This window comes from Poecilia formosa, unplaced genomic scaffold (assembly GCF_000485575.1).
Source record: "Poecilia formosa unplaced genomic scaffold, Poecilia_formosa-5.1.2 Scaffold94, whole genome shotgun sequence".
Classification (NCBI taxonomy): domain Eukaryota; kingdom Metazoa; phylum Chordata; class Actinopteri; order Cyprinodontiformes; family Poeciliidae; genus Poecilia; species Poecilia formosa.
Genome location: NW_006800033.1, coordinates 522,128 through 536,889, shown reverse-complemented (window position 1 = coordinate 536,889; position 14,762 = coordinate 522,128). Strand labels below are relative to the sequence as shown.

The following is a 14,762-nucleotide window of genomic DNA, read 5'->3' as shown; positions in this document are numbered from 1 at the left end:
ACTTTGCTGTGCAAGCAAGAGATGCATTTAGGTACAAACATGCCGTTGGAAATCTGAGAATGTTGTGATATGACTGGATCACAACAACAGTATTGATACATTTCCAAGGGCAATTGTATTTGTATACATGCAAGCTTTCAGCGACCAGTTCATTCACAAATCAGTTAATTTTTGCAAACCTATTAATCACTCCAAATATTGTGTTATTAGCCAAATTTGCAGACGAACATAAGTGATATGTTACTATAATCATAAACTAGGCGTATATGGCTTGATTGGTCCCTTTTTGAGTATGTAGAAACTGCGTCATGTAGACTTTAGTAAATGAGAGACTGAGCATACCAACCTTTTTACACTATCACTGTGTTTTATGTTTTTCTTTTCTTTCTTTCTTTCTTTCTTTTTTTACAAAAATAAGTAATTTGTAACATTTTTCTCCTCTCAGTGATCATGTAATAATTTGCAATCATCAAAGTAATCAAATCTAAACCACCCTTGGCTACTCTGACAATATAACTGCCACCTTGACTAAAAATAATCCACCTGGAAAGCTTCATTGATAGGAGGAATTCTGATTTCTATCAGAAAATCTAGAAGAACAATTCCCAGCCACAAATTCATGAATCTAAGCACCAAGCCAGTTTTGTTATAAAGTTAGTCAATAATCTAGGAAATGTCAAAAAATTGATCTGAAAGGTTTGGAAGAAAAATATAAATGTTTTAATGGCCTAATAAAAGTCTGGATGCAAATTTAATTGAAATGCTATAACCCGTTATTAATGCTGAGAAAATGTTTTTTTTTTTTACTATTATTATTTATGCCATATTTTAATGTAATTTGTTAAATATATTTTTCATCATTTGCTGATTCTATTTCTCTCTTTCACTGTTTTAGTTTACTGAATTTGTATTTTTTTATTGATCTTTTTCTGATTAGAGATAAGAAGGCACATGATTTATATTAATAACATAAAAACTGTACTGACTGTAAAGTCCTGTGAAGTTAGGCCAAAAACTCATGTGAAATGTTCAAATATTCTTCAGTATGTCTGTCACTTAACACACTGCTGTGTTCAAAGGAAAGCAAGCAACAACACTTTTTGTTTGAGAGTAACAGATATATTCTTTTTCCAATTTTTTTTTCATTTACTGAGCACCAGACCAAAAACATGTGCCCACTTTTGCAGGTTAAACATTCAAAACTGCTCACTGATATCATAGAACAAAGTTTCGACTCCGGCCCATTCCACCTGACCTGAAGTTGAGAACCTATTTGAGGAAACCCACCAACATCCAGGAGTTGCTTATATTTCCTGTGAGTCAATGTACAGCACACACTAATAACCAGTTACTGGAAATAGTTTGCCGCAAATATTGCTTGATGGTTAATAAGATTGGACTCTCGGTTTGTGCTTAGATATTTAAATGCTAATTCACTATCTGCACATAAATAGCAGAGGTTCACTTTTGCTTATAAGGTTTAAATCAAAGCAACTAAAGGTTTCTGTCGCCGCAGTAAAATATACGATGTCCACATGGAATAACCTTGTTTGGAGGCTTACCAGGTTTCCAAAATGTCAAGCATGTTGGAGTGCTATTACGACTGAAGATACGACCCCAGGGGGATTCCCCAGTGTTTTGCACACATGGTGTCAGCTTGCAAAGAAGTTGCAAAGAGACAGGTGAAATAATAAAAAAACTAAAATGGAGCTTGGTTTCAACTGCAACATTAATTCTTCAAAGCACTGCAAACGAATAAGATTAATTTACACAAACTGCAGCAAAGCTTTTGCTATTTTAAGGTCCTAAAAGTCTAAAACTTGAAAAAAAAATCCATATTAAATCCATTGCTAATTGATTGATTGATTGACAACAACATGTATTATTATGATGAGCATGCTTGATGCTGCGTGTGTGTAATAAGTGATACTTGCTCAGAGCCACATGTGAGTGAATGAGTCAGACTCTGGTAGTAACCTCACACCGGCAGATGACTGTCAGAGGTGAGTCGCGGTAGATATATGTGTGTGTATTTCACAGCCTGCAACCTGAGTTCGCAACAGCTTATGTGGTTCTCTGTCACCGTGGTAATGAATCACAGGCGGGGGAGCTTTCGCTGACATCTAACGAGGGGGCGAGGGGGTTCTGTTGATATGAAGCCCAGTTGTTGCATAAGATCCTTATGAACTCTATTATGAGGATAAACCAGAAGAACATGTACCTGAAACCTTTCTTTTCTAAATCAACCAACCAATCAACCAACTGACACGACCAAAATATTCTTCATAAACATCTGCGTCACTGTTACTGTCCCCAAGGACAGAAGTTTGTTTAACCTCTGTCTATATTTTCCTCTCTATAATCACAGCTGATGTGGAAAGAGTTGGGCCAAGAGATTAAACAAGCACAATCTGAAAATCAGGGGGATTTTCAGTACAATTACCGTAAACACCTTTTCGGCTTGGCCTCGGGGTCTCCGGGAATGAGCCACGGAGGACTGGTGTCAGATGTCAGTACGCGCTGCAAAGCAGACTGACAACATGGATCGGAAATAGCAACAGAGTGGGTATAAAAGCAGCGGCCGGACCTGAGCCCAGACAGACGCATCCGAAAGGGCGAATAAGCTTGGAGAGACATCCAGCTGAAGCATCCAAGATTCAATCCTCAACCAGGCGGAGGCAATAAATCATCTAAAATCTCCAGAGAAGATGCCTTTCTGTAGCGTGCTGGAAAAAAGAAACGGAGTGGTGATGGGGGGTGAGCTGACCTGCAGCGTTCGGGAGGAGAACAAGGCAAAACGGGAGAGCTACAGCGCCGATTGGCACAGTGTTCATCTCAAGACTCAACCGCAGGACAGGTAAGACATACCAAGCAGCCCCAATGACACATGCATCTCAAGTGAGTGCTTCTGTAGTTTCTAACCCAAACTTTTCTCCTACAGTCAGACCATGAACATGATCGACGACTCCCGCAGAGAGACCATGTCCAGGCAGTGGCAGAGCCGCTCTCTGATTCAGACCTGCCCATCTGGAGTCTTCAGGGTGGGCACCGTGGAAAGAGGGGTGAGAGAGCACCAGCTGCTGCCCAAGAGAAACACGCTCCCCTTGCCCATCTTTACCCCCGCAGAGCTGGGCGTCAGGCTGGGACGCGGGGCCCCACACACGGAGCAGGACCTGCTGCCCTTCCCAGCACCAGACGGAGTCTGTCCCAGCAAGAGGAGCGTGGACGAGATCACCAGAGACCTCCCACCCGTCAAGCCGACCCTCATGGAGTTCGCCAAAGCACCCAAAGCTCTCGGTCGCTCCATGTCCCAGGAAGCCCAAAGAGGCTGAGGGAAAACAGACAAAACAAGAAGATGGGATGTTAGGCAGAGACAGATGGGTTAACCAATGGGTTAGAGATTCCACACAGCAGAACATGTTAGAACGGATTAGACCAACATGTACATAGATAGACCCAAGGCTAGTGACATGGAGAAAGTAACCCCAAACCTTTAGTACTACTAATGTCACATTTGATTAAAGCTGGAGTTAGTTGTTCTCTGGAGTTGCATGTTTATGTGAAGGTATTTGCATTGTGATAGAGAAGGAGGTGTTATCAGCTGCACCATGAGTTTATCGTTGCCTCTACTGGCCAGCTGTGTACACACCCGAAACACTGATATTCAGTGTGATGTTTGCACTATGCACTTTTGTTTTGAAAAGTGCAAATTTAATAGAAAAAAAATCAATGGAATAAGCCTGTTTTATCTGATAAAAAACCAAAAAGACAGAAACTCATGTGTGGAAAACATTCATGTACGAAGGGGGACGTGTGATGGAAAGAGAAAGGGTAAGAGGTGTGAGGAGGGAGGAAGCATATCATCAAGAGTTGGTTGTCCTCCAGGAATCCAGAATCTTCTGCCAACCTTTGATCCAAGCGGAGAGAAGAGAATGTACTGGCACGGTCGCACACTGTTGGTGTACAAATGTTTATGTTTGTGTGTGTGTGTGTGTGTGTGTGTGTGTAGATACACTCGATCAAAATAAGCTAGGAAAATCCTAATCCTTTTTATTGTCTGAGACGCATTCTTAGTTGATTTAATAGATGATCAGCCATAGTTTGCAGTGAATGATACTGAATTTGTGTAATGTGCTTTTTTTTTTTTCTTAGAGATGTATTATTTTTAATATAAAAAATTAAAGTTTGTTATTATTCTATATGCACAAAAACAATTAAAACTTTAAAATACTTTGCTACCTCGTGTTTTTTTTCCCCGTCCAACAATTTCAAACAGGACCTACAACAACACCTGTAGTAATAAAAAAGGAAAAAAAAAGAAAAACATTGAACATAGCTCCCTTGAACAGAGGTGTTTACATATAAATATTAATAATAATACAACTCCTTCACCTTTAAGAAACACACATGTGGATGTTTTAGGAGAAATCTGGTTGTTGAATCTATGGACAGACAGGAAAACTGAGGAGTGCTACTCACTATTATTATCATTTAGGTAAAGCTGTCTAAAACTGCAGGTGACGTGTCTCCAACGCTGTCAACCACAGGCTCTGCAAGAGCCAACAGCAAACAGCCAACTGAGCTGCCAATATAAACTTGTTAGAGCCGTGTTTCTCTTTAAGGAGCAGAATGGGGAAAACAAATAATATTTTCCACAGTGAGCACATAATAACTACTTATAAGTATAAAGTATTATTATTTCAAATGTAGAAGAAGTAGCTTTTATGTTGTAAAGAAAAATAATTACATCATGTATATTTATTGTTTTAAATCTTTGTGTTAAAAACATCGGTAACACTGATATAAATTTGTTATAAAAGTATTACTGATTGCACTTTAAAAATTAGGTAACTTTATGTTATTAAAGATAAAGTTTAAACAGTAATGATTTCCTGGTTAATGTCAAGTTGTCATAACAAAGACATTTTGAATAATGTCAACTTTGTATTAAAAGTGTCATAATTTACCGAATGACGCTTTATGACAACAGTCATAAATATTCATGAAGGCTTATTCATGTTCAAATAAAGTGTTACCAAAACATCATACCATCAAACAGTGGTATTTTTGCTAAGGATTGTATCTCAGCCCGTCTTATAAAGCACAGTAATCAAAGGTATGTCTTAAATAAATAAGTGATACATAAGCAGAATCTTGGTGTGAAATATGAGGATCAAACAAACATGGATCAAAATGAACTCGGTACTTTTCTCTGCCTGATAATATCGGCGCTTTTATCATTAGCTGCACCTTTTGACTGATTTTCAGTCCCTCCTCTGAACATATTTGTTTGTCTATTTCATCTCTTCTGAATCAAGGGCCTCATCAGTCCTTTGTCGCTGGGTTGTTTCTCTGCGAGGAACAATGTATGGTGTTTCGATTTGATATTAATAGCTGCCCTGGAGACAGCCATGTTGACTGTCTCCACCCACTGGAGCTCTTAATCCTAGTGTTTTATCAGAGATTCAGACACGCTGCCTTCACTCCCTATCTTTAAAACTTACCCTCCCACTCCGCTGCCTGCTAAAATACTGCTCTTCCCACTCTGCAATGTCACTGCACCATCCAGTCTTCAAACTGCAAATGAACCCTGAAACTATTTCCAGTGCATGCTTGGGAATGCTGGAATTGAGATCAGCTGTTCTGTCACAGACAAGTTGACATGAAGCTGCTATGCCTGCAGCACGGCGCTCGTTGCGTCGGCAAGCTCATCATGTCTGTCGCTACAAGTTAACTGGGACCCAACAGACATAGATCACCTTTATTAGTACTGATGTGGAATGTTATATGAGCGTGCTTTGGCATTATTTGAAGACACAAATGCAGTTTACACCAGTCATTTTGATGCACATTTATTCCCAGGTTTGGTTAATACATCTACTGGGTACATCACTGTGGCTCTAAAAGTTGTTTTTTGGGAACATGTCTGTTTAAATCCATCTTGTGTCAGATCAGTTTATAAAATATGCTGCTGCCTCCTACTGGATAGTTTGGGTATTAGATGTGGATGTATAAAATTAAAACTAAGATGGAAATAATTGGTTATTTGCTTGTTTTATTTATTTAAAAAGATCAATAATAAAGAGTGAACTGAACCATCTTACTATGCTACTGCAAAGACTTTAATAAAACATTTAATGATGATGATACTTGACTGAAGGTTCATGTGTGGTGAGATTCACTGCAGCTATAGTGTAGAAACAACATTAGACTCACAAAGAATAAAAGATGTCTTACACAAAATACATTAATTTGGATGAGTAGAAACCATATTTTGCATTTTATCTTTGTTTATGTAACACAAAACTTAGTGCTACATTTGTTTATTGCATTGATTAGCCTCTTAATAGCTGCATGGATGCATTTCCCATTAGTGCTCAGTTACCTTTTCTACTGAAAAACATTTGAAGAGAAAAGCTGAAGCATAAATAATTAGGCACATCTTACATGTTTAGACAAATACAATACATTCAGAAAATGTTGTTTTATTGTAACGTTTTTCTCATCTGGTAGCATGACATGCTACCAGATGTAGCAAATGTTACTTGAACAAAAGTTAAAAGCCCCAGAAAAACCAAGGCTAAGATCATTGTACAAACAAATATGGCAGATTTGAGTTAGCATTATTAAAATCTTACTTTTTTAAAAACTAAAATATTTTAATTTTACCATTTATGCAAAAAAAATTGTTTACAAAAAACATATTTTGAAACCTATTTTTTCCATTTAGCAGATGATAAAACGTACTGCTTCAAGGATTTTCAGTTCAATAACATCCTGTTGAAACTCCAGCAATTAGTGGTAAATGGTAATTGGCCTGCATTTGTAAAGCACCTCATCAGTCCAAAGCACTCTAGAGGACATTCATTCATTCATTCATTCATTCATTCATTCATTCATTCATTCATTCATTCATCAATACACACATTCACACACAGAATTAATATTACGTACTTAAAAAAGAACAAAAAAATATGTTGTGTCAAACTTTTTCCACCAATATTTTAAAGTAGCTTTTCTCTCTTTTTAAATTAAATCTTAGATATACCCTTTTAAAATCTTCCACAAAATAAATGCACCCCCCACCTCTTTTCCATTTCAGAACAACAGATTTGACCTTTTACTTATTTGACAGCCAATACGCTGAATCAACCGTAATAAGTTGTCACTTCAAGTGTAATAGAAAAGCTCAAGATCTGATCGTTTGTGTTTTTGTTGCAGCGAAGTGGCAGGATTGTCACCGTTTTAATAATGGATGTAGCTTAATGCAGGAAATCTGCTGAACTGGACACATACAGGACAGGCTTCAAATATCGATGTACTAGTGGGTCACCATCATTGTATTCAATGACATGTGGGTCTGTGAGGACTTGACTTAATGAAAGAAAATCCTATAAAACTTCCTGCTTCTTGGGCGCTGGGTAGCTCAATTGTTAGAGCGTGCACACCATGTGCAGAGGCTGTTGTCCTCGATGCAGCTGTCCTCGTTTCGATTTTCGGTCTTTCCAGATTCTACTCAATAAAGGCAACTAGAGCCTAAAAAAATAAATAAATCTAAATTTCATATGTTTCCTTTTTTTTTCTCTTTAGGTTTTAAAATTAAATGTGGTGGCCATTTTAGAGTCAACCTATTTTACCTCATCCCAAATGTCTACAACTAAATGTGGTTACACTCTAAGCTGAGTAAATTAATATTTTAAAAAGAGAGACTGTAAACATTCATTTTTTGTGTAAAATATATATTTAAAAAAAACAATGCAAAAACCTGAGCTAACTCAGTGATGTAGGAACAACTTCAACGACTTGTTTTCTGTTTGACTTTGTTCATCTCACATTGTTCAGTTCATTAAAGTTTGCAGACATTTTGCTTCTGTGAATCTCCCAGTACAGCAGCACAGTCAGGCTGGGGTCTTTGAATGGATGAGTTGCAACTTCCTTGATTTATTTTTTTCTCCACCGACAACAAATCTGTTGTAGATTTGCTGCTGTGTTTTGTTATGATCTGTGCTTTGGGTTTCATTTATGTTTCAACATTGATCATTCTTTGTTGTTTATTTACTTTGATCTTCCTATTTTAATTTATTCCCTTGTGTTAGTTCATTTGTTGTGCCTCTTGTGCCTTGGACTGAGTTCTCTGAGATTGGTGCTATTATTTAAAAAAAAAAAAAAAAAAGACACCTCATAAGATCCAAAACTCTCTTTCCAATGATTTTCCCAATATCTTTTGTAAAGAAATATTTGCAGTTCAAAGTATGCAATCAACTTTAAATTAAAAAAACACTTATCTGAGACTCAAAAGAGATCAAATGAATACCTGACAAACAGCAGAATCAACTCACAGGTACACAAATAAAAATGTGTCAAATTGTGCAGCTGGTCTGATTGTCTTATCCGTGTCATCAGCTATTCTGACCTCGTCCCTCAGGGCAGCTCCAGGTGATTAACACACATTGTGTCTGTTGGAGGTAGACATTGTGAGGTGCCAAGATCAATTTTCTCACCGCCCTGTCACTCAATGTTTGTTCGGCAGTGACTCACATCGCTAAATAATTTAACTCCTTCCCAGCAATATGAATAGGCTTTGTGCCTCAGATATAGGTCGGTCTGATCCGCTCCCTGCACTCCTGGTGACATTTAAAAACTCGTTGTAAACATGTGGCTAACCATTGTTATTTAGTTCCATCTGTCTTTGTTTATTTTATGCATGCTAGGGAAAAGCTAAGTATATTTCAACCTTTTATTTTTTCTTCTTTCATACATAAAATAAAACTGTCATTAACATTAAGCTTAGGATCAGAGCTAAATTTAGAAGTGCTAATTTTGTCCTTGAGGGGAAAAAGAAACAAACTGAGTTATTGCCGGAGTTGCCATGGTAGCTAGTGTGGCGATAATATTGATGTTAAAAGTAAAAAAGAAAAAAAAAATGTGTGAAAAAAAAGAAACTTCTCATTTCTCCAATAACAAACATTTGCCTTAATGAATCTATCGAGATGAAATGGGAAGAATGGAAAAGTTTTTCCCATATCCATCCAATTTCACATCTCAGGGATGAGAGGTGGTGTGATGTGGCATGCTGACAAACCCGACAGGAAACAGAAAACATTTGCTGTGACATCCTTAAAACTTTTTAAAAGATTCTGCTCCCATTAGCAGTCGGTGAATCCCCCTCCCCACCCAAAATGAGCACATTTTTCAAGACGTTTTGTTGAACACTGCATTTAAAATACGAAGACACAACTCAAACAAGAATTTATTAAACACTCCCCCAAACAAAACTCATGCACATATGTTTTATATAGTTCTCGGTGCTGCTGAGTTTACCATTAATAAAATATCTGAACCTTTGCAAACATGCAGGCAGTGTGACAGGCAGGCGGGAAATGCTGTTAGTGTGAAATCCTGAGGTTTAGTTTGTGCGCGGTGACAGTTTGCCATTCTCCTCTTGACGGGACCACTGGGCCCTAATTGAAGTAGCAGAGCTGGGAATCATGACGGTCGCTGGGAGATGTTGCAGGACAGTGATGGGCTACCCGGAAAGGAGCCATCGGACGGTAATGAGGCTCTCTGCCTGCAGGCGCACGGAGAGTAAAGGTAAAATGTAAAAATCATTTCATATAAGAAGTAAATTTTCACTCCAGGAAAGAAGGAACGAATGAAGAATCATCTACCTAAAGATACAAAGTATTAAAAGCGTAACTCATCTTAATGGGAAGGCCGGATTTACAGCTATTACAAGGATTGAGAGTTTTAATTCTGTTCCAGACGAGTCTAAATTTGAATAAAGCACCTAAGGATTTTTACAGCCTGGAATGCGGATAAATATCTTCCATCCTCACCATATGTGCCACCTTTAGCTAAAATTATTTACGGGATACTCAGCGTGTGATCCTAACCTGTTTTCTGAAGCACTGAAACACGCACAGTTGCTGCTAATCGAGGTGCCAAAAAATAAGTAACAGTCTGCTGGCACATATGCACAAGCATTCACCCACACAACAATAAACACTCTACCTCCATCTGTGATCACTACGCTGACCCTCTGTACCAATTGTTTGTTAATTAAACTCATTTTGGGAGCCAAAAGAATGGATAAGATGCTTAAGGGACATAAAAATGCAGCGATAACTATAAAAACCATCAACCCACTACAAAGTTCTCTAATGCTTTGTGAATTATAGTGGGTGTGATTTGGTTTTCCAAGATACAGATAATGATGAAGATTTCATGAATGTCAAGAGGCATGCATTAAAGTAAAAAAAAAAGGGAAAAAAAAGGAATGCGTTAAACTTTAAAACACGTGGTCTGGAGTTTTCAAGTACAAATTAGCTGCCACGTGAGTTTAGAAATTAAATTAAAAGAGACTACTCTTCTTCCGTGATGTTATTGCTTTGCCATCGCTGTGGCAACACGTAGAGGAACAGAGCGATGTGTGGAGATGTCTGCAGGTGTTTCACTGACGCTTTCAGATTCGTTCTCACCTCCGTCAGGGCGGCTCGTTGCACTCTCGATGTGATCTCTGCAGGATGCCGACTCCTGCTGAGTGAAACCGGCAGAAATTTCCTCGGCCGGTTGAAAGTTTGTCTTGCAGCAGTTTAATGGGTTTGCTTCCAAAAGCAGCCTGTGAGAGTCGCCTCAGGTCATAATGTGCCACTAACAACCTGGTTGGGACGAGCAAACAGTTCTAGTTGCCAGATTTTGTACATTTAGAGCCCGTCTCAAACTAAAACTTTTAATAATATTTTAATAGCTACTTTGTAGACAAGTTAATGGAACCAGTACTTTTTATTGTGCTAAATGGAAATAGAGTGTGCTTGATTTACATCGAGTTACTCAAAAGATTTGCTCTGAGTTATGGTGGGAGACAATTTTTCAAGGGTCCACTGTGAAAAAAAAAATTCAGTAACAATGTTTTTGCATGTCCAAGCCCTTCAGCACTCTATGTGCAACAGCAGCAGCTCAAACGTTAGGATCCGGGGTTGCTGAGTTGTTTTAGTTTGATTTGCTTCCAGTTTCATTATTATTCTGTGTTCTTACTTTAGTTAGATCTGTCTTGTTCCTGTTTTCCTTTAGGGCAGTTCTTCTTAGTGTTTCTATATTATTATTATTTCTTGTTTATAGTCATTCTTTGTTTCTCTAGTTTCATTATATTGTGAAATATCAGCTCGACATTTCATTCAGCTGTGTCAAACATCCCATAATCCCTGCATTTTACTTTTGCAGATTTGGCAGAAATCTTAAATTATGAATGTAATTTTGCTGATATTTCTAAGTAATGTGCAGCATTGCTCATTTTGAGTCTGAGAACAAACAGAAGCCATCGAGTAAAAACAATTTATTTTGATCTAAAGCCATTTCATTCAGCTTAAATGACTAATTGATCATGCCTGCTTCTGCTGACCTCACGTGTTCCTGAGGGTCTTTAAAAATAACTCCTTATGCACCCAAGATGTGCATTTTCACCGCACAGCACAGCCAGCGGTACACGTCTAATAAACATTTACAGCCTGAAAACCTCACTATGTAAAACGGCACTAATTAGCACACAGTTTAAATTCACTATACCTCTGTGCCTTCCAGCTTTCCTCACCCGTCTGAGTTCTCCCAACACCCTGTCAGTGGAAGAGGCCTGAGACACCCCCATCGCATCTCCAGCTCTGTAATTAAAACTCTGTAATCTGGGTGGATCATCTCTATTTTTAAAAGCCCCCCTGTCAACGTGTGGGCAAAGTGACACAAAAGCAGGCATCGAGCAGTGAGGAGGAGGAGGAGGAAAGGCAGGAAGATAGTAGCATCACAGCGGCAGGTGATCACCGGCTCGGTGAGATGAGAAAACTGATAAACTGCGGTAATTGGCAGAATGTCCTAAAAATAATTTTCCTCCTATTATCTACTGCTGTCCCTGCAGCTCATGAAGATTTCAGATAATTATATGAATTTAGTCACAGTGTTGTGAAAAAGTGTTTTTCCTCTTTTTTATTTACTTATGACTTTCAGCCATGAAGTAGCGGGTTAAATAATTGTTCAATTTTTCCATTTAAATTACCTTTTTCAAAGTTCTTCATACTCCAATCTTAAACTTACTTTCACACGTTGCCATTTTTTTTAGTCTTTCATTTTAGCCTCACAAGGAAACCATCTTGTAATCCTGTACCTAAACCTTTGATAGAGAGCTTATTTCTCCTTGGGCGGCTATTTTCATTATAATTTATAAAATGTCAGAAAATTTCTTAAATCAAGAAGAAGAATGTTGTCTTTCTTTTGCTTCATAAATTAAAACAAGTTAAGAAAAACAAACAAATCAAACTCAAAAACTGAAACATTTTGTAAAAAATAAAGTATTCCATAGAGCAAAGGACAAAAACAAGCGACAAAATAGTTTTCAGACTAATACACAAACGTCTTTTTTTTTTTTTTTTTTTTCTGCCAAGCAGTTTAATGAAGACTCCTGCGCTCACATTTCTAAGGCTTGGATCTCGAAACTAAAAATTGTGGTGGGCCAAATAGAGACGCCCCAACATCTGCACTTCATTATGATATAATGGCACTATCCCCTTAAAACGGTTGATTTGTGCTACACATGCCAGGTTTGTGCTGAGAGTTACTCCATTATAACATTTTCTGAACACTTTCTGTTCCTTGTTTCCATTTACTGTCGTTTTGATCCCAATTTGGGCCATTTGACTCTTATGACATATGATTAGGATCTACAATCAAACCAAAATGACTCCAAGTGCCACCCTGCTGGTTTACTGGAGTCACACAACACACCTCCAGGGAAAAAGTAAATTGGAAAATCGCTGGTTGTCAAAGTGGGTATGAAATGTCCCCAAGTTGGGAAGGAAATGAGGCTGCAGAGAGAGAGCTCAGGGAAAATATCTTAGCTGCACAAATAAGTGAGCTTGGATTTTTGTCTGTCCGTGCAACTGTTGTCTTGCAGCTTCATTCTTCTGATGGTAAAAAACATTATTTAATTTGAGTATAATGGTGCTCTTTAGAAGCTTTGAAAGATGTAGAGAGCATATTAATTATGTCAGTTTTGCAGTTGTAAGCTGAAAATGGGGTCAAAGGAAGCAGAAATCTGGACGAGATTTCAAACTATTATTTCTAAAATAAAGCTTGATCTGCTCATACAACAGTTTATTTTCATAACCGAGTCACAGTATGAGATATAAATTCTCCTTTGGTTTTCAATTCCAGCAACATTAATCTTGACTTCTCATCTGTTGTTAACCAATTAAGTCACAGCCACCAATCTGAGGAGCAAACTCATTTCCCTTTGGGTGCATATTCAAAACCCACTCGTTCATGTCACAAGTTGAGCTTCTTTTGATTATGGGCATAGCTGCAAACAATGCAAAAAGTGTGAATGTTTCCCCTGAGTAACTTATATTTAGGCATGGACAAATCAAAATGTAAACTAGCTACTTTAAGCATGCAGCTTGTCATCAAAACAAACTTTAGTGAAACTTTGGATGTCTTACAGGAAGCATGTGCAGTCAATTCTGCAGCATCTTTGAGACTTTGCATATTGTAGAAAGACTTTGCATCTCTCAGGTGATCTTTATTCTTTGTTCTCAAGACAAGACTTTCAGATACTGGTCATTTGTTTCAGAAATTTTTTTTTTTTCAACATGCAACTTCTTTCTTTTTTTGTTGTTCCTGTTTAGGTTGGGTAAAAACTTTAAGTTAAAGACATTTAGAACAATGGGCCAAAGCCATTTCAAACAGTCTGGTTTAAAAACAAAGCCTAAAGAAATTAGAAGTAGTTTCAAGGAGAAAACGAAACAATGCTGTTCACTTTAAATCTAAACAGAGGAGATCTGTCATAGATTCTTCCTATTTTACTAAATCAAATTTGAACCCTGGGACCTAAACTGTCTGCCATCAGGCTGATGTAGTTGTTTGCTCTTCACAGCAGTGTGTTGCACAAAACAGGCACAAACAAAGTGCTGGTCACAGGATGAACTCATTCCATATAGGTTCATTTATCCACTCACACCAGGGGCCGTGAAATTAAAGCAGTACTCTGCAGCTCATTCTTCTTCTAACCACACTAGTTGTACTTTTTTTTTTTCTCCAGCAAACCAAGTAGCCTGACATCACTGTTTTTCTCAACTTGTTGCGCTTCTTTTGTTTTTCCCTTGTCACCGGATCTGTTTTTTTTTGTTTTTTTTTGTCAGACACCGTTGACAGAAGGACAGCAAATTATAAGTTAAATCCCTTCACATTTGTATGTAACTCTGACTCAGTTCCAGCCCTCCCCACACTCCCCGCCTTTGCCCCTCACCCCCTGCGGCATCCACTCATGAACATGGCCATTACCTTTTCCCGTTCCTATGGCAACACAGCCCCGTAGCCCTAATGCGGGGTACCAGTGTGTGTGTATGTGTGTGCTCTGGATCACATGTGTGTGCATGTGCATGCAGAGTTAGGGTTTGTTTAGATAATGTCACCGAAGAGTAGCACCATTTCTTTTTTCTTCTTCTTCTTTTTTTAAGGTTTAATGTCCTCACCTTCCATTCGTCACCTGTCACTGATGAATGTGCGCAGGCTAATGAGACACACGGTTACACGAAGGATGTTTGAAGTTTTCGGTAAAGATCACACGCATGTTGCAGTCCGATTTCTGATTGATCTCTGCAGCAAACACTCTGATTAGGACGAGCAGACAGTTGGGATAGTCTTTGTGCTTTCTCACCGGGAGATATCTAATGTCACTGCAAACCCCTCTCCCCCTCCGGGAGGCAGGAGGCTGAAGCCCG

The 14,762-nt window shown here is 38.3% G+C and overlaps 1 protein-coding gene across 1 annotated transcript; it reads left to right on the top strand.

Moving 5' to 3' along the window:
* The first annotated feature begins 2,592 nt into the window (after positions 1 to 2,592).
* Positions 2,593 to 4,033, top strand: tcap (titin-cap (telethonin)). The gene is made up of 2 exons (XM_007558060.2): positions 2,593 to 2,857; positions 2,942 to 4,033. The coding sequence occupies exons 1-2, from the start codon at positions 2,709 to 2,711 to the stop codon at positions 3,330 to 3,332; spliced, it is 540 nt and encodes a 179-aa protein (XP_007558122.1). The 5' UTR covers positions 2,593 to 2,708; the 3' UTR covers positions 3,333 to 4,033.
* Positions 4,034 to 14,762: the final 10,729 nt, after the last annotated feature.

What these genes read in the sequence shown, in the direction of transcription:
- tcap (XM_007558060.2), top strand. Translation starts at nt 2,709, where the DNA reads ATGCCTTTCTGTAGCGTGCTGGAAAAAAGAAACGGAGTGGTGATGGGG. An exon ending in AAGACTCAACCGCAGGACAG is followed by an intron (nt 2,858 to 2,941) that starts GTAAGACATACC and finishes TTTCTCCTACAG; the next exon opens with TCAGACCATGAACATGATCG.